This window comes from Strongylocentrotus purpuratus, unplaced genomic scaffold (assembly GCF_000002235.5).
Source record: "Strongylocentrotus purpuratus isolate Spur 01 unplaced genomic scaffold, Spur_5.0 spur5_scaffold_9, whole genome shotgun sequence".
In the NCBI taxonomy this organism is placed as follows: domain Eukaryota; kingdom Metazoa; phylum Echinodermata; class Echinoidea; order Camarodonta; family Strongylocentrotidae; genus Strongylocentrotus; species Strongylocentrotus purpuratus.
In genome coordinates this window covers 32,565,066-32,582,760 of record NW_022145615.1, presented here as the reverse complement: position 1 = coordinate 32,582,760, position 17,695 = coordinate 32,565,066, and the positions used below count along the sequence as shown (strand labels likewise).

At 37.5% G+C, this 17,695-nt stretch overlaps 2 protein-coding genes across 3 annotated transcripts; one reads left to right on the top strand and one right to left on the bottom strand.

The window, feature by feature from the left end:
- Window positions 1-941: 941 nt before the first annotated feature.
- Window positions 942-8,746, bottom strand: LOC100888177 (regulator of G-protein signaling 9-binding protein). 2 transcript variants are annotated; one of them, XM_030977368.1, is made up of 8 exons: window positions 8,389-8,746; window positions 7,020-7,202; window positions 6,444-6,534; window positions 5,958-6,124; window positions 5,535-5,665; window positions 4,207-4,342; window positions 2,403-2,550; window positions 942-1,270 (listed from the first exon to the last, which is right to left on the bottom strand). In XM_030977368.1, the coding sequence occupies exons 2-8, from the start codon at window positions 7,055-7,057 to the stop codon at window positions 1,148-1,150; spliced, it is 834 nt and encodes a 277-aa protein (XP_030833228.1). In that variant the 5' UTR covers window positions 7,058-7,202; window positions 8,389-8,746; the 3' UTR covers window positions 942-1,147. The 2 variants fall into 2 exon arrangements, with proteins under 2 accessions (XP_030833228.1, XP_030833229.1); XM_030977369.1 differs by having other exon boundaries at window positions 8,393-8,746.
- Window positions 8,747-10,681: 1,935 nt separating this feature from the next.
- LOC581683 (centromere protein H) lies at window positions 10,682-15,954 on the top strand. Its single transcript, XM_781670.5, has 7 exons — window positions 10,682-10,806; window positions 11,888-12,085; window positions 12,851-12,964; window positions 13,082-13,153; window positions 13,672-13,892; window positions 14,779-14,875; window positions 15,543-15,954. Exons 2-7 carry the CDS (start codon window positions 11,934-11,936, stop codon window positions 15,691-15,693), a joined length of 807 nt encoding a protein of 268 aa, XP_786763.2. The 5' UTR covers window positions 10,682-10,806; window positions 11,888-11,933; the 3' UTR covers window positions 15,694-15,954.
- Window positions 15,955-17,695: the final 1,741 nt, after the last annotated feature.

Here is a 17,695-nt window from a genome sequence, read left to right as displayed (position 1 = left end):
TAAAAAATGCTGCATTAAACAAAATAATTGTGGCGGTATACTATGTCATATCTGAACAAGCTTATATCGTTTTATTCTACTAGTTAACGTTTTTGCACGTTTTAATTTGATCACACAATAACTATGGAAACATTTTGAATTGCCACATCACGCATTGAAAGATGTGTGTCAATTTTGCATTTAGCAATATTGGCCCTTCAAATGTTCAGAAAGACTTTACAAAATCAATAGAATAAAAGAAATGGAAATGGAAATAATAATGCTTTATGGCTTTTGAAGATAGCAGGACATCTCTCTATTAAAGGCAGAAGCACTGAGAGGTAGGAAATAAACATTGACAGAGAGATGCCAGCAGTACTGTGTAGACACAAATAAAAATGTTTATCAAAAGAAACAGGAATAAGTAGATAAGAGAACGAGAGGAAGAAGTAATGAGACAACTTAAAAATAAGAAAGATCAGAAGGAAGGTAAATATACATTGTAAATGCAGATAAAGTGTGAGAGTAGGTAGATATATGTACAATCACTATGGTAGGGAACTATATGATGGTCCATGAAATGAAAGGCCAATCAGTACTAACTGCTGTTGACAAAACTCTCTATCTATTAAAACTAGCCATTTAAATAGAGAGAAAGAGAGAGAGGAGGAAGGGGTAGATAGAGGGGAGGGGAGAGAGAGGGGGAAGGGGAGGGGGAAAGAGAGAGAGGGGGGGGGGGAGAGAGGTAGATAGAGGGGAGGGGAGGAGAGAAAGATAGAGAGAGAGAAAGATAGGGAAAGAGAGAGAGAGATAGAAAGATAGGGAGAGAGAGAGAGAGAGAGAAAAATAGGGAGAGAGAGAGAAAGATAGGATAGGGAGAGAGAGAGAGAGAGAGAGGGGGGGGGGGGGAGGAGGAAAGGAGGAAAGGAGGGGAGAGAGGTAGATAGAGAGAGAGAGAAAGAAGAAAAGATGGGGGGGGGGGGACATATACTTGTACAGTATGTCAGTGAACAAGATCGACACATTCAAATAAATAAAAAAAAACTGTAAAATCTGCCACATTGAAAGAGAAAAGAAACCATAATACGTTTCCATCACCAGACAAAGATATCTGGCACATGCAGTGTCTTCTTCATCTGTCAAGAGCAACGCTGTGTCGACTCTGCGCTTACTTCCCTTCCAGGAGAACCAAGCAGATTATGAGGACTGCTGCAAAAGCCACCAGGGTGATCAGAGCCACCGACACCAGAAAGGCACACTTGCGTCGCTGTCGTGCATCGTACTGGGGATCCTATGGGGAAGTAAAAGAAATACAATAAAATAAATAAAACATTCATCAACACATCATTATTACAGGGCTCCACACTAACTTTTTGTTAAAGGGGGAACCGATTTTACTTTTTAGAGTTTGTATGCATGGGCTCTATGTTAAAGGGTACAAATTTGAGAGTCCACAATGAGATTTTGGGTCCCACGTGCCTGGTAATACAAATTGCAGTGAGTGTACTGAATTTTAAGTAAAATATTAAACTAAGCAAAGCCACTGAAAAAGAAAAGATCCACAAGCTCCCTAAGACTGATTCTGTAATGACATGCCATCAATATGTTGGGCAGAGATACAGGCGCGTAGCCAGGGGGGGGGCGGTGGGGGCGGTCACCCCCCCCCAAAACGACGGCCAAAAAAAAAAGAGAGAGAAAGAGAAGAAAAAAAAGTAAGAGGACGTAGGAAGAAAAAGGGAAAAGGAGTCGAGAATGGTACAACGAATCGTATTCTTTCTCTAATAATTTAATGAAACGTGAAAGCTTCCGCGCTTTGAGCGGAAAGGGGGAAACTGAGTTCAAATTAAGGATTAAGAGTCGGGAAAGGTACAACGAATCGTCTTCTTTGTCTAATAATACGTCAAAGCTTTCGCGCTATGCGCAGGAGAGGCGGACTGAATTCAGACAAGGATTGCGAGTCGAGAAAGGTACAACGAATCGTCTTCTTTCCCCCCCTCCCTGCACCCACCCCCCTAGGGAGCGCGCTGCGCGCACTCTTTAAGTGATTCGCACGCTTTGCGTGCTCACTACCGCCCCCCCCTAAAATAAAATCCTGGCTACGCGCTTGCAGAGATCCGTCCCCTGAAAAAAAGAATGATGAAGAAATCTATGATAAAAATATGTCTAAACACATTGTGGGTTCAATAGTGTACCCCTGAAACCACTATTTCATGACCCATTTCCCAATTTGAGCATAGATTCATTTTATTGCCAATCTTGTTATTTAAGAGTCATTTAATTGTTTTTCTCTACTGGTCTGACCTGGAAAACAGTTGTCTTTTTACGCTTTATGAAACTTAGAAATGTTAAAACAAAATGGGGACTGGTGGTTATCATGCCTCTTGCGAGAACAAGAGAGAGAAAATGTCAAGCATTCCACTTACGAATCCTGTTGAGGAGGCTGTTTCACTGTTCAGTGAGGTCTGAGACTTGGTGTCTAGTTTATAGTCACTGGGTGGCTGGATGGTCCAGGGTTTGATGTCCACACAACGATGCATTTCAGACATCAGGTTACGCAGCTCAAGGATGTCCCTGGGTTCCAAAAGAGAAGATGGGAAAGGGACATCAAAGTGTGAAGTGATCAATTCCAAAAATAGGTCTGCTTGTTAAAAGCGGGACTGGACTACTTGTAGCTACTTACGCACTCTATACAGCCAATCCCCCATGGTCCCCTTGTTCTTATGTTAATTGAGAGCTGATTTGAGTAGATAACCATCTGCCAGTGACCATGCAGGGAGGTCTAATCCCCCTGGCCAAAGTGCAGATAGGCTTTAAAAGCATAGCATTAAGTCTGTGTATCATGCAGGTAAAAATCTATGCCCTTATAAACTACAGATGTATTCATGACGATGGATCTACAAATACTAATTCAAACATGTAAAATTGGAACTTGGAAGGAATAGTAGCTGATGTATGCAAAATGAAAGCACAAAGTCCATGAGACCAGACTCCATGGCTTGCTTAAGGGCTCTAAAAGTTCCTAGATGCACTCTGATTTAATCTGAGCAATGTTTTCAGCCATCTTTAAACTTATTTTATGACTAACATTTCATAACTAATTTTGGAAGAGAAGGAATATTAACCTGTAACTGATTTTCAAACCTGTACAATTTTAAAGACATCAGTGTTACATTTTTAAATCCCCTGCATACCATCCTATATACATGCTTCAATTTTATTTGATTAAAAACCAACTGGGGAATTGTATGATCACTAAACAGTAATATGAATTGAGGTTACAAAAATGTACATATTAATCAATTCTGCATAAGATGAGAACAGATAATTACCACTCAAACACAGGTACTGGTATATGTTTTCTCAAGGGATTGGGTAATATCAGACGCCATTATGACTGTATTATCATTATCATTCACCGAGTCTAATGTAGGTCTGCAACATACATGTATAATTTTCTAATCTACTCTCTTTTCAATGAAATACTAATGACCCAAGTTAGGTAAAAGTCTTGGTATTTCCCCTTCTTATGCTTTCCAACACTTCAGTGGCCCATTGCTAGAATTTATGTAAGTTAACTCAAATCCTGTTGGAATATGTGTTAGACAATTAGCATCGGTTTCAATGAGATGGTGCGATGTTATATTTAAGATGGCAGTCTCCAACATGCCAATAATGTACTGGTGAGAATACTTGCAGGGAGGCATTATCTAATCAATAGTAGAGGCCTGCTTTATAAAAATAGAGACAATACTAATCTTAATCCTGACCCTAACCCTAAAACTTACCCTACATGATGCATAGAGTACTGTAAGCAAAACATGGTATTCCAAATAAGCCACCCTAGCTATTGTTTTTAAACATGCCTCCACTACTGAATAGATACTGCCTAACAGGGGGGTGTTTCACAAAGACTAAGATCATCTTTAAGTTGGACTTAACTATGGCAGGCCGTTCATGCCACTGTTTGCTCTCACCATTTACTGGCATTGGTCTTTCCAAAGGCCATGCAAATCATGGTCACAAATTTACAGAATTTACATTTTTTGATAATTCATTATTGAAGGAAATGATCTAAAGATCATAATGGTGAGAGCAAACAGTGGCATGAACAGCCTGCCACAGTTAAGTCTAACTTAAAGTCGATATTAGTCTTTGTGAAACACTCCCCCTGGGCTAGTGTGGGAAAGTGATATTCGACATTCAAAGTTGCAGTACAAGACATGTTACCTCTCCAGTAATCTTGTATCCTCTCTCTCCAGCACCATCTTGTCAACGCAGGGAATATCAAGATTCTCCACGTTAACAGGTATGTTATCGACACCCAGAGGTTCCATTACACCAGTGTTAATCAACACCTTGTTACCTGGTGTAAGAAGTTAGTTTGGTGTTAGTATTAAGCATCAAACAGCAATGTTATCCAGTGATTCCATTACACCAGTGTTCAATTAACACCTTGTTGCCTAATATAAGAAGTTAGTTTGGTGTTAGTACTGAGCATTAAAGAGCATTTTAACTGAACCCAGTGAATCCATAACACCAGTGGCAGTGTTTAATCAAAACCTTGTTGCAGGGTGTACAAAGTTAGTTTGGTGTAAGTATTAAGCATTAAACAGCAAGGTTAGCGATACCAAGTGATTCCATTACACCAGTGTTTAATCAACACCTTGTTGCAGAGTTGAAGAAGTTAGCTTGGTGTTAGTATTGAGCATTAAAGAGCAATGTTAGCCATATCCGGTGATTACATTACACTAGTGTTTAATTAACACCTTCTTGCAGAGTGTAAGAAGTTAATTTGGTGTTAGTACTGAGCATTAAACAGCAATGTTATCTGAACACAGTGATTCCATAACACCAGTGTAAATCAACACCTTGTTGCCTAGTGTAACATGTTAGTTTGGTGTTAGTATTAAGCATTAAACAGCAATGTTAGCCAAAGTGCCAAACCAAGTGATTCCAGGACACCAATGTTTAATTAACACCTTATTGCCTAGTGTAACAAGTTGGTTTGGTGTCAGAACAAATAAATTAATGTGTTAATGTACACAATGTTGCCACAATGTGTTAAGGATTAGTATCAAACATCAACATGAAAATCATCCACTCCCAGTGCTTCCATTACATCTAAGTTCATTAACACCTTCTTGCCTGGAAAATGGCTTAGTTCAGTGCTAGTATGAAACATTAACAAAAATGTTATTGACACCAACTGGCTCACTTATAATCAACACCATGTAGCCTAGTGTAAAATATAGTTTAGTGAAGAGTATCAATCTTTAACAGCAGTGCTATCAACACCAAGAGGTTACATTACACCAGTGTTAATAAACACATTGTTGTCTAGTGTAAGAAGTAATAGTAAAGAGTTAGTTTAGTATTTATTGTAGTATCAACCATTACATGCTGCAATTGTCTACCATATTTGGTGTTCAACCCACATTGGTCATCATACCATGATTAAAATAGGACAATACAGCAGGCAAAAAGCAGGCATATAAACTGAAAACTAAAGTTACACGATCTCTGTTCTAAAATGATTTCTTGTCCTTAAAGCTCACCTGCATGTATGGGGAATGATTTGACAAGTTCCAATGACTTTCTCATGTGACCTTCAAATACTTCTAAGCAGGCTGAGAACATATTCCACAGCCTCTCATACTCACTGCGCTCTGTCTTGAAGTCAAATTTACTAAAGATGCAAATATAGAGAAGGAAAAAAAAATGATTTAGAAATATCTTCTCTGATGCATACATAAATTTTAACAGTATCTTTCACAATTCTCCTACATCCTTTATTCTTACGAATGAGTAAATAATTTCCTAGCATGTTACATTGTATCATATCCTGATAAATTATATTTTTAAGGTTCCGTATTTAGCTAGCTATTTCTTTGCCTGAGTTTGATTCTTGTTTGATTGCTTAAGTGCAATGTACTTCAATTTTTTTTTATTGAGTATGTTACAGTATATATACCACTTACTCCTTGAGATGGGGTAGTAACTTGCGCATATTTTTCTTGGCCAGATGAAAGGCATTCTTCCTGGTCCTCTTTAACTCATCCCGGAGATACTCAGAGTCACTTGACCCTCCGAGGGTCAAAGTGAGGTCATGGTAACGAGCTGTCTCTACATTGAAATCTTTCACCAACTAGAAGTGTGAAAATGGAAAATGGAAAGAATTTAATAATAGCTATTTTTGACACATGAATTAGAGGGAAAACAACTTGAATTTTACATAAAATGGTAAATCTAATGCTCTCTTACAGTTTCAGAATTGACCAGATTAAAATATACACACATTCAACCTTAAACCAGAGGAAACAGTATTTAAAACATAATTGTATATACTTACCCATGCATTAGTGAAACAAAAGAAGAGGTTCCCTAGTTTGATTTTCATTCTTTTTTCTGAACATGGATCAAATTTGATTTCCATAAACAACTTTTCAAAAATTAAAATGTCCTACCTTGGTGCAAAGTGGCATGCCACAGTCTTCGATTTCATCAGTTTCAGGGTCACTTTGAATATCTGAGTGGTTGCGATTACAGCTGTTATGCCTGGAAAGAAATCAAAAATGGTTTTAAAAAAAACAGTACAAAACAACCAACAAACAACAAATCAGAATACAGTTAAACAAAGTAGAGTCACTTTTAGATTGGGAGTTCTAAATTGATATTGTCTCTCAAATACTGTTGGAATTTAACCCTTTCATTTTTTTTTGGCCTGCAAATGGGACAGTACCTTTATAACACGTATAGGATGGCAAAAATAAGAATGCTCTACCTGATGTCATACTCTTATAAAAGAGCACATAACTTCCATATTTTTTAATGAAACTTGATGATTGACGCAGAAAGATTTGACTTAATAGTTACCAAGAGTTGGCAGCATTTCACAATAAAGCCTTGGTGCTTTATTATGTGTACTACTCTGTATTGTTAATATTATTGATGAAATCTCATACAAAAAGAGAGTTTCAATGATTAAAATTAACATCTAAAAATGTTTAAATAAGACTATAGTATTTGAGAAAGAATCTTACCTTCGAATCATGTTCTTTCCAAAGTGCAGAGCATTCATACCACTGGAATGGATGGCTGATGATGGCTTGACAAACTCTGATGCTCTCTTCTGAAGTGGTGTTCCTCTGCCTAGCAAACCCAAGAGAAATATCCAAGTCTAATGTTGCCAGATTTCTGTGTCAAGATCTTCAATTCTTCACAGGCTGGTGATACAAGAAAATAATGAAGCACTTTGATTTTATTTATTTATTTATTTCTAATCTTTTGACAGGGTAGCTCATTCACCAATAAGTAGTGGTCTTCCATGGGGGCCCTGAATAAACATAAACATATACATGAACATGAACATGATGATGATGATCATCATTTTTTTTTTAAAACACGATTTCGACTTTGGATTATAACTGGATTAACAGAAGTTTTTCCTAATGACCATTATTTATACTATAGGTAAGATTTTTAATATATAAATTCATGAGTATGTATTTTAAATGTTATTTTATTTCCCCCATTTATTTTATACATGAGCAATATAACATTGTGAGCTCCTATAGTGGTGGATATATATATATATATATATATATATGTCTACCACTAGTTTTAACTGGTGTGTTTATAATGCCTTACAGCCCTTACTTACCGGTAGTTACTTATACTCGTACAGTACATTGTACATGTATATTCAGACGTTGTGCATCCAAACAGTTGATTCAAAACAGCAATTTCAAATTCAATTCTATTCAATTCATAAAAGTACACTATAAAACATTATTTCCTTCACCAAAAAAATGAAATTATCTATTTTTTCTACAATAAAATTGAAAAGTTGACAAGCAATATTTCATGAATCTTCTAAGAATTATGTTGGAGTCATTTACACAATATATTAAAGAGGGCAAATAATCATGATGGTTAGTGCTGTTCTATGAATATTTCTAATAAAATCTGAAGGCTTTATGTTACTTTAAGTAAGTGGACACCCAACCCCATACCCCCATATTGGCCATAAAAATCCAAATTAAAAAAACTGTTTGACTCTTGAGAGGAAAATGATTGACACCAAAATCATGGCACGACTACTTCATCAGTCAATGAATCAATGCCAAAAAAAGACATGTAGACTATCACAATTTGCAGCACTATCCTCATTACTACTAATCAACTTCAAGGTTTCATTATCCATCAACAAGACAAAGCACAGTAGACTAGCCTCCCATTCCATTTGACAATGGCCACAGTTCAGCAACTCTACTCATCTCATTTGACATCCCGATTTGACAATGGCCACAGCTCAGCAACCCATCTCATCTCACGATGACCATCTCCATACATTCACACAGGCATATTTATCATTCAATCACTGCATCGGAACAAAATCAATGAACTTACTCACCGGGATAGGCGATTAGGACGGGGGTAAACAAATACTGCTGACTGTTTATCAATATCAACCCTGCTTCAGTTCTACATCATTTCTAAAATTCATTCCGACAAGTTGAAGATTCTGCATCAAATCAAGAGAGATGAACTAGCTGAGCTGAGACAACATCTCATCATGTACATTTTGTTTACACACCAATAACCTACACAACTCGGCCCGTATGCAACTCTGATTGTAAACGCTTCGGAACATACTCTACATAAGCTCGGTACCACTGATGTACCACTGCACTCGGTACCGCAGATCGTATCACCCAAAAGCATTTTCGATAAAAAATGCACCTCTTATATCGGACTGATTTCCATGTTATCCCTACATTTACTGATTCACATATTACAATCTGGGTATTTTCAAGCATCTATCTCAGTATTATCTCACATTGTTGCCCCTTTCCCGTCATATTTTCCCCTCTCTCCCACGGTCCCACCTCTCCTTTTCATTTCCCCCTCGTTTGCCTTTCAACCTTTTTTTTTGGGGGGGGGGGGGCTGTGCCTCCCCCCGTATTGACGAGAAAGAGAGAAGATCGAGAGAGAATGAGAGAGTGATAGGAGAGTAAAGGGAGATAAACTCGATTCGAGGAAGAGCTGTACTATATAGGAGGATGCCAGGAGCTTTTTACTTTTTATGATTTTATCCACTATAAAAGTGATGCTTACACTGAATTTATGAGTTTTTTAATCGGGTGGGTCAATTACTTGATTGGTCGTCTGATCATAGATTGTAACAAACCTCGGACATTATCATCTGCACGAGCCTGACTTGCCGTTGCATGCATCAGGTGCGTACGCAGGGGGGGGGGGGGGGGGGGTCAAAACCTGCCCTCACATATCAATTCCTTTCATAGCAAAAGCGCTCCTCACAATTTCTGTAAATTTGGCAGTTTAACGCTACGCGTACCGCCTTGACCGGACTGTGCGGTATCTGTGCAGTTCTGTGTGTAGAGAGGTCGGGCTGTATTCATTATTTCTTTGGGGTGCATAAATTGCTCTAATTATACGTACGCGTGTAATGCGCAAGTTTATTGTGACGGCACTAAACCCATCCCACTCATTGTTCCCCTATTTTCATAATGGTACTGACCCAATGAAATGTAGTGCAGTGCGCTCGTACGCGCTGCGCTGCGTGTGTACATGTACTGTACTTATGCATGTTCAGTTATATGTGTATGCATAGCATTACATGCATACAGTAGGCTTCTAAAATGGGACATGAAGCATGATTTGACATGAAAATTGACGGAGCTAAAAATGAATCAATCAAAATGAAATTTATATGTATGAAAAGCTTACGTATCATATGTCATTGTCTGTGATTGAGGATTTACAAATTTGACGCAAAACGCGTTGCTGCAAAGTTAAAGATTGGTTTATTGAAAGGCAATCGAGCACAGTGCGACCGCTCCATTGACATTGTGTATGAGAGAGTAATTTTTTTAAAATGGATTGTAAAGTTCAACGTCAAAGTGACGGAGGTTTTTTTTCAAGTAAGGGCATGGTTTTACATGGAAAGTAAAGGAAATGTTTCCTTCTTCTCATATCTCGATTGAGGATATTATTCTCAATTTCGATTTTTAATGGTAAAGAAAAGTGTAAAAAGATGTCGAGAATTTTACCATATGTCATGTAATATAAAATGCGCGCGGGTCGGTTGATCTCCCAAAAGGAGCGCGAAGGAATTGATATGCTCTTTTTTTTTGTATTTTGGAGGAAACCCCCCCCCCTTAAATTAAAAAACAAACAAATTGTGCTAAAGGGTGGCCAAAAAGTGACCTTTTACCCCCTCCCCCCAACTGAACGAAATATCGGTCGGCCAAATTTTCAACTGATTTCCGGGACAAAAAAAGGAGAAATGTGGTCTTACCCCCACTGCGACTGCGTACGCTACTGGCATGAATGGTTGTACATTATTTTGTTGCTTCAACCCTGAACCCAAAACTATACCTAACCCTAAGTCAAACCGCCAAACCTAACCCAATTGCAACCCTAATCCTGACTCCCGTAGTTAAACAAAATACCAGAACAATTATTTTCGCCAGCTAGCTAGAGCAAATGTCGGAGCATTCTGACTCTTCAAATAGTTTGTTGAGATGATTTCCCAGAGATTACTTATGCCATGCATTTCATTTACTAGTGGATGGTAAAAGGTTGCTAATATAAACCTTTTTAAAAGCAGCATATATATCAATATTGTATATCATTATTTTTTGTCAAAATGAGGGGCAACAAATATTGTACCGAGCATCCGAGCTTGTATGGGTCGATCCAAGTCCCTAGTACAGAGCTAACTCAGCACGAGTTGTTTGAGATCGACGTTAATTCGGAATAGTTGAGATCCTGTGCAAGTGCAACCAGTCGTCAAAAGGGCGCGTAAGTTTGAACTTGAAATAACATTATTTTATTATTCTCATAAATATTTACCGTCTTGTGAGTAACAACACAATTTACCCGTCGTTTAAGTTGGTGCCAAGCTCGTTGATTTGTAGTAGGTCTAGATCTAAGTCTGATTACAAGAGCTCGGGAGTCTCCTTCTTGGATAGCTAATTCGCCGCTAACGCTAGCGGGGTGCGGCCGGGCTGGAGACATGCCATTGACTGAGGAGCGGAACTCGGAAGCTAGAGCTAGCTGAGACAGGGCTGGGGGACAGTGCTACGGGACAGTGCATAGTGGGCACTGCACTTTTTACAGTGCGGTGCCCGCTCTGTCGTCTGATGCCTGAGGCTGCTGATTGGGAGCCCTACACTTTATTTACTTGAATTTACTTGAATTGAACAATAATTTCTAATATATTCGTCATAGGTCTAGACCTATACTTGATCTAGTATAGGGTCTAGGTCTAGATCTAGACTTCTAGGTCTAATTCCTTGTAAGTTGTATTCTAAAGACTCAAAGAATAAAAGGCCCAAAATCTTAAACCTTAAAGAAGGCTCGGTCTACAGATCTAGAAGTCTATCAAAATTTGGGAATTTCTTCTCATTCTCATTTCTCTACTTCAAAACAGAAGATTGTTCAACTTTTTTTCTTCTTAAAAAAAAAAGAAAATTAAAGAAATGGTGGCCATAGCATGAATGATGATGTCTATACCCCCAGTGCAGTGCACACTCATTCAAATGACAGGAATTAGATTTGAGACTTAGGCCTAGATCTACATCAGTATTTCTCAAAAATAGGTCTAGAAATAGTAGATCTAGATCTACTAGAATATGGAACTTTTTTCTCATTTTTGTTTCTATACTATTACTGGTAGATCTAGGCCTAGATCTTTATATATATTCCCCTCAATAGTGTGACTAAAACAAAGTTAGAATAATTTAATTACTAGAATCTAAGTTAGATTCTACTAGAATTGAACTTTGTTTTATTTAACTTTGTTTTAACTTTGTCTAGTTTTTGCATGAATACTGATACGCTATAGATATGTTTTCTCAATCTATGTTTGTTCACTCTGCAGCAAGCATACAAGAAAACCAAACACAGAAGACAGAACTAGTGTTTGCATGATGGATGAGACGCCCATCATGGAAGCTGAGCCTGAAGGTGACTTTCAGTCAGTCAGTCAGAAGATGAGAGATATATCACAGCAGTTTGACTCCAGCCAAGGCAGTCAAACATCCTCTTCAATTCAAGAAAATATAAGCTCATATGTCAGGTGACTATCACAAACTCAGAATATTCTTTAATTTGTCTGTTTGGAGCCTGAAAGACTGAATGGGTTAAGTATCAAACATGTGTAAGTGAGTAATTGAGTTACTCAGAGTTAATGCCCTCCCAGCTTGAAACAGAGGATTCATAACCCTGGCTGATGCAAATAAAAGCAACTATATAGTCAACCAGAAAGCTGTCTGCCTATAATTATAGAGAAGACTTATTTATTTCTCTGGAGCGTACATTGTAGGCCTGCCTACAAAAACTAATTGTACTGACACTACATGTAGGTTCTTCAGGATCTCTCTTATTGTTTTTTTGTTGAAGATGTGAAAATGTAAAGATACATAAAGAATAATTAGCTTGAAAGTATTATAGATAAAATTAAATTTGGAGGGATAATTTCGAAACAAGTTTAAACCCATTGGTCACTTACTTTCTTTATATGTTTGTCACGCACTCACCCTCATTTTATCTGCCATGTTTTTTTGTAGCCAAAGAGAATCATGTACATGATCACTACCTTCATTGAACTTTTTGTTTTCTCATGGAATTTATGGAAGAATTCAATTTATGGTTGAGGACTTGAGGTCTTCATTCTTTATAGATTGTGTTTATTCACAGAAAGGTGGATAAATCAAAGTTACTGTGTTTGTTTGAAGTTTTGGATATAAATTGGATACATGTACACTGTACCTACTCCCTGCCTAGTAGAGTTATCCCTTTTACCAATATGAACTTCGGAACATGTATCTTGCTCTTCTTATAGATACAAAGAATGGCTTGAGAATGTGAAGCAAGTTCAGAGTGGTCTGATCAATTCTTCAACTGAACCTGCTACATCAGAGGGTGAATCTAATGACATTGAAGAATTAACAACCAGGTGAGATGAATGATTTCAAAAAATGTATACCAATAATCTTGAAGGTTAATAAAAGTTATCTTAGTATTTCTTTATGTTGTAGATAAGGTCCTTACCCTTCTACTTGATCTCTTCCAGGATTGCTGCCCATCAAGAGGAGCTTATCAAGGAGACATCCAACCATGCGGTCAAAGAACTTGTCGTAAGAAGGTAAGGATTAAGACACACCTGATGTTACACCAAAGCAGAGATATCAATTCTGCTAGGATGTAATTCCATCGTCTGAAGTTGTATTGCAAGAGGAAATTATTCCAAATTCAAAAGCAATACTATAGGAAAAACAAGATTTTAGGTATGTAACAATCATGGAGAAACTCTAAGGACTTTCAATATTTTAAATATTTTCCAAATGTGGACAACTTTACAAAAGACTCTCAACCTCCATTACTGGGGAAAGGTTATTGTCTTAGACATATTGATCTTGGAGGTTGTTAATATGCTATAGGGTAGTTGTCCATGCTTTGTTGTAAAGGTAGTTTGTTGTGTTGTAATATTTAATCAAATCAATTACTTTTAATTGCATCATGCAGCCACTTCTACTAAGATTGCAGACATGGTCATCTTTGGTAAACCATAAGTACTGCTTGCTATTGTATATAGTGTACATTTGAAAAACCAATGTGAACATGTTCCTCATTTTGGCTGTTCATTTCCTTGCTTCTGTTTAGTGCACAGCTTGGCTATAAACTCCAGCAGCTCCTGTTCCCAGAGGATCCAGAGGCTGAGAGCCAGGAGGAGGAGGAGAAGGAGAAGGGGGAGGAGCAGGCCTCATCTTGGGCAAAGAAGTTATGTGAGAAGCAGAGGGTGTTATCATCAGACATATTAGCTCATCTCAATGCATGCCAGTCTCTACAGGATGATGTAGATCAGGGCAAGAAGGACATTAGAGGTAGGTGATCAGATTGCACCATTATCATTATTTTGACCTCATTAAGATGTTAATCTACATTTGCCGCTCTTTACCCAGGTTTTAAATGGATACCCGGTAGGATGCGAAAGTTAATGTGGTTGGACGAGCAAGTGTGCGCTTGTAAAATGGCGACTGGCCGGAATGCTCCCCAGGGAGTAGACAATGTGCATACATTGCGTGCGGGTAAGCCTGAATCCGATGACCAGGGTAATAATATGTACTGCGCCTAGAAACAAAGTATTAGGCACATTATAAATGTGAGCTATCATTATTATTGCAAGGGGCACATGATGGCAAGGCATTGATCAGAGGAAGAAGGATATAATAGGTGATTGCTAGATTCATCATTGTTCTTGGTGGTGTGATTGGTAGAGGGTGTTATCATCATACATACTGGCCCACCTCCAGTCATGTCAGTCTCTACAGAATGACATAGATCACAGCAAAAAGAACATAAGACGCAAGAGCTTGTTTGATCCCTGTTTGTTGCTGTGTGAGAGGCAGGAGGTGGTATTGTACTCTACAGAATGACATAGATATGAGACTGGATAAGAGCAAGAAGGACTGTTTTCTGAGTGCTTCCATATTATTCACTCATATCTGTTACATTACTATGTACCTTGCACTTCATTGCAAATAGGGTGACACATGTCATTCTCTCCTACACATTCATGTAGTTAAGTTGTAAAAATATTATTCTGGTATGTGAGCTAAATTGTATTATCAACAATTATTTCACTATTGACAAAGCCTGAGATACCATGGATTCCAAACCTCTGTTATGATTTAAGGGATGTATCATCCTCCGCCCTAATGAAATGAAGATGATGTATTTACAACTTTATTCCTATTTAAAAAAAACTAGATATACAAGCTGGCAATGTAGAGTTGATGAAGAAGTTACAGAGCAGAGAGAGTGCAGACAAGATGAACGATACTCCAAGCAACTCTGTACAGCGACAGTAAGATGCAATTACAATTATTTGATTTTTCTATACTACTGTAAAACCAGACACCGTCAGGACTTGAAACTGTCATGAATTGTTGAGAATGGCCATTTTCATGTTGTGACAATTGTACCTGTGAGTTAATTATTTTATAGCATAAAATGTTGGCAAATATGAACCCCTCGCGAAATTATGTGCAGTTTAAATTCATGGGAATATTTCTGGTTTAACTCTAGGATTAAAGACAAGTTTTGATTAAAACTAGGAGACAATATTTAAAATTGAATTATGTATTTTATGTTTTCTCATTTGTATGCTGTACATGGAGCATTTAGTCATATTTACGTAAATGTAGTTATTCTACTCTCAATTTTGGAGCACGTGATTTGCATGTGTCTTTATTATGTACTAGTGCTGGGGTGTTTAGGTCATTGACAAGTTTACAAATGTAGTACGTCATTTGAGGCTATAATTAACGGTTTACTTCAACCTTGTGTAAATGTGTTTTGTGTTTTGTGTTGTGACCATTGGGAATAATCTGAATTGTGATGTTTTCTTGTTTTACAATTCAGCCGTTACCAAAATTTGCCTGTGAGAACGTATTCTGCTGAACTTCCTCATATTCTTTCAATGGGAATGTGTAATATTTTCTTTTGTCATGTTCTAATTCCTATCAATGCAGGCAAGAGAAGCTGGACGACCTCATCTCTCACATTACCATGGAGAAGGGTATACTACAGGGTCTCATCATTGGGAGTGGGGTCAACTGGGCTAAAGACCCCGCCCTGAAGGAGGTTGTGATTGGACTGGGACAGCAGTTGAAACTAGATTGAATCCTCTAGGGACCCATCATCACCACCACACCTCCTGGTCTGAAGGGCGTCTTCATTGGACTAGGACAGCAGTTGGAACTAAACTAAATGTTTATGTCTCCAGTCTTTTCCTTCGTGGAAGCGAGGTTAAGACATCATCCTGAAGGATACAGTGATTGGACTTGGATAATAGTTGGAACTAGACCAATACTCCAGAGCATAATCATTGCGAGTAGGAAAGGGAGGAGAAGACCAGTCCAGAGACCTTGCTAGTCTTGAGTTTGATTACAAGTCGGGTAAACTAGGCAGGATACCCTACACTAAGGAGGTTGTGATTGGCCCTGGACAACAACTTCAACTAGACTAGGGTTTCTGATCCACACATTTTGCTAGATTGGTGTTTGACTTTCTCCTGCAGGGTCTTGTCATTGCTATTGGGAGTGGGTTTATCTGTGCAAAAGACCTCGCTCTGAACGATGCAATGTTTGCATTTGGACAACAGTTGCAACTAGACTAAATGTTTGATGGAGTTAATGTATTGCTTCATCATTGTGAGTAGGGAAGGGAGGAGATAACTAATCCAGAGATCTTGACAAGCTGGTAATTGATGAAATCATGCAGGTCTGTTCATCGCGAGTGGGGTTCACTGGGCTAAAAACCCTCACCTTAAAGGATGTAGTGATTGGACAAGGTCGATTTATATATTTATTTCATTGGGCATAGGGTTTACTGAGCTAAAGAATCTCAAGGATAAAGTGATTGAGCTTGGACAGCAGCTAGAAGTAGACCAATATTTGATTGGTTCTGTTAACTTGTGGGAAAGTGACATTGATTTTCAAGGTTCTGTTTTGGGAGACCAGCTTGCTATGCTATTTCACCACTATGACATTACAATGTGTGCAGAAAGTAAATTCAGAATGTTTAATGTTTTTCATTAAAGTGACACAAAAAGAGTATACACAAACAAAAGGAATTCCCATTGTCATACCTGTTTATTATTACACCATAAATACATGCACCTAGGTCACATGTGCATCACAAAGTATAAAAATATGAGAGAAAAAAATTGTACATAAATAAATCTTTTGTAAAATATAAGCTTGTAATTTGTATGAATATGTCAATAAAAGCTTTATAGAATAACAACAAACAACAATTGTGAAATTCATGTACCTTTAATTCTTTATAGTTATGTGGTCACACAATCTGAAAGAGAAGTATGTGATTAAAGAACTAAAGTCCAAAACGGTGGGGATTATTTGCATGAAAGAAAGATTTTCTCATATCAAGATGTGACAGCAGTGTGACAGAATTAAGATCATATTTTCTTTGAGATGTTTACTCTTACCCATAGTGAAAGTATTTACAAAGCAAGTCTAACAAAATTATTGCTTTTTTCTTTAATGAAACAAGTATTCGTACAAAAAAATAAATATTTACCCATCTCAGATTTTTATATATTTACTACCTACAATGTATATATTTAACCTAAATATACATGTAGATTCAAAAATTTGTTTTTCCATTGACATTAAAATAGAAATCTTGATATAGTAGGCAATATCTATCAAAACAGTTCAAATAAGCAAAGTATATAAAAACAACATAACATAATCCCACCCACTAAATCCGATTGCAAACAATAATATACTCAAATACACTTGGACTTGATCTTGAACTCTGGTGTTAATGGAATTGTATTTAGAGATAAAAACAGGTTCAAATAATTTGTAAGCGGATATAATGCAGTCGATGGGTTGCAAGGACCCAAAGCAAAATAACAAACTAACAAAACCTTCCTAGAAATGACATTCACATTCACAGCTCACATTTGGCAAGACAGTGTCATTACTCCAGCCTCACACATACAATTATTTGTGTTGTATTTCCACAAAAAAAGAGACAAGGATATACTGAAAGAAAAAAAATTAACAAATTGATATTGAAAGACACCATAGTTTTATGCCACTCAAAATTTGTGTCATTTGTATATCCATGTTTTTATCTGGAGACCCGACACGGC

Bases quoted from the DNA above. Each gene is read 5' to 3' on its own strand.
- LOC100888177 (XM_030977368.1), bottom strand. From the start codon at position 7,057: ATGAATGCTCTGCACTTTGGAAAGAACATGATTCGAAG. The intron at 5,666-5,957 runs GTAAGTGGTATA...TTGCATCTTTAG, and splicing joins TTACTACCCCATCTCAAGGA to TAAATTTGACTTCAAGACAG. The intron at 4,343-5,534 runs GTGAGCTTTAAG...TTCTTACACCAG, and splicing joins ATCATTCCCCATACATGCAG to GTAACAAGGTGTTGATTAAC.
- LOC581683 (XM_781670.5), top strand. From the start codon at position 11,934: ATGATGGATGAGACGCCCATCATGGAAGCTGAGCCTGAAGGTGACTTT. The intron at 12,086-12,850 runs GTGACTATCACA...CTCTTCTTATAG, and splicing joins AATATAAGCTCATATGTCAG to ATACAAAGAATGGCTTGAGA. The intron at 13,893-14,778 runs GTAGGTGATCAG...AAAAAAAACTAG, and splicing joins GGGCAAGAAGGACATTAGAG to ATATACAAGCTGGCAATGTA.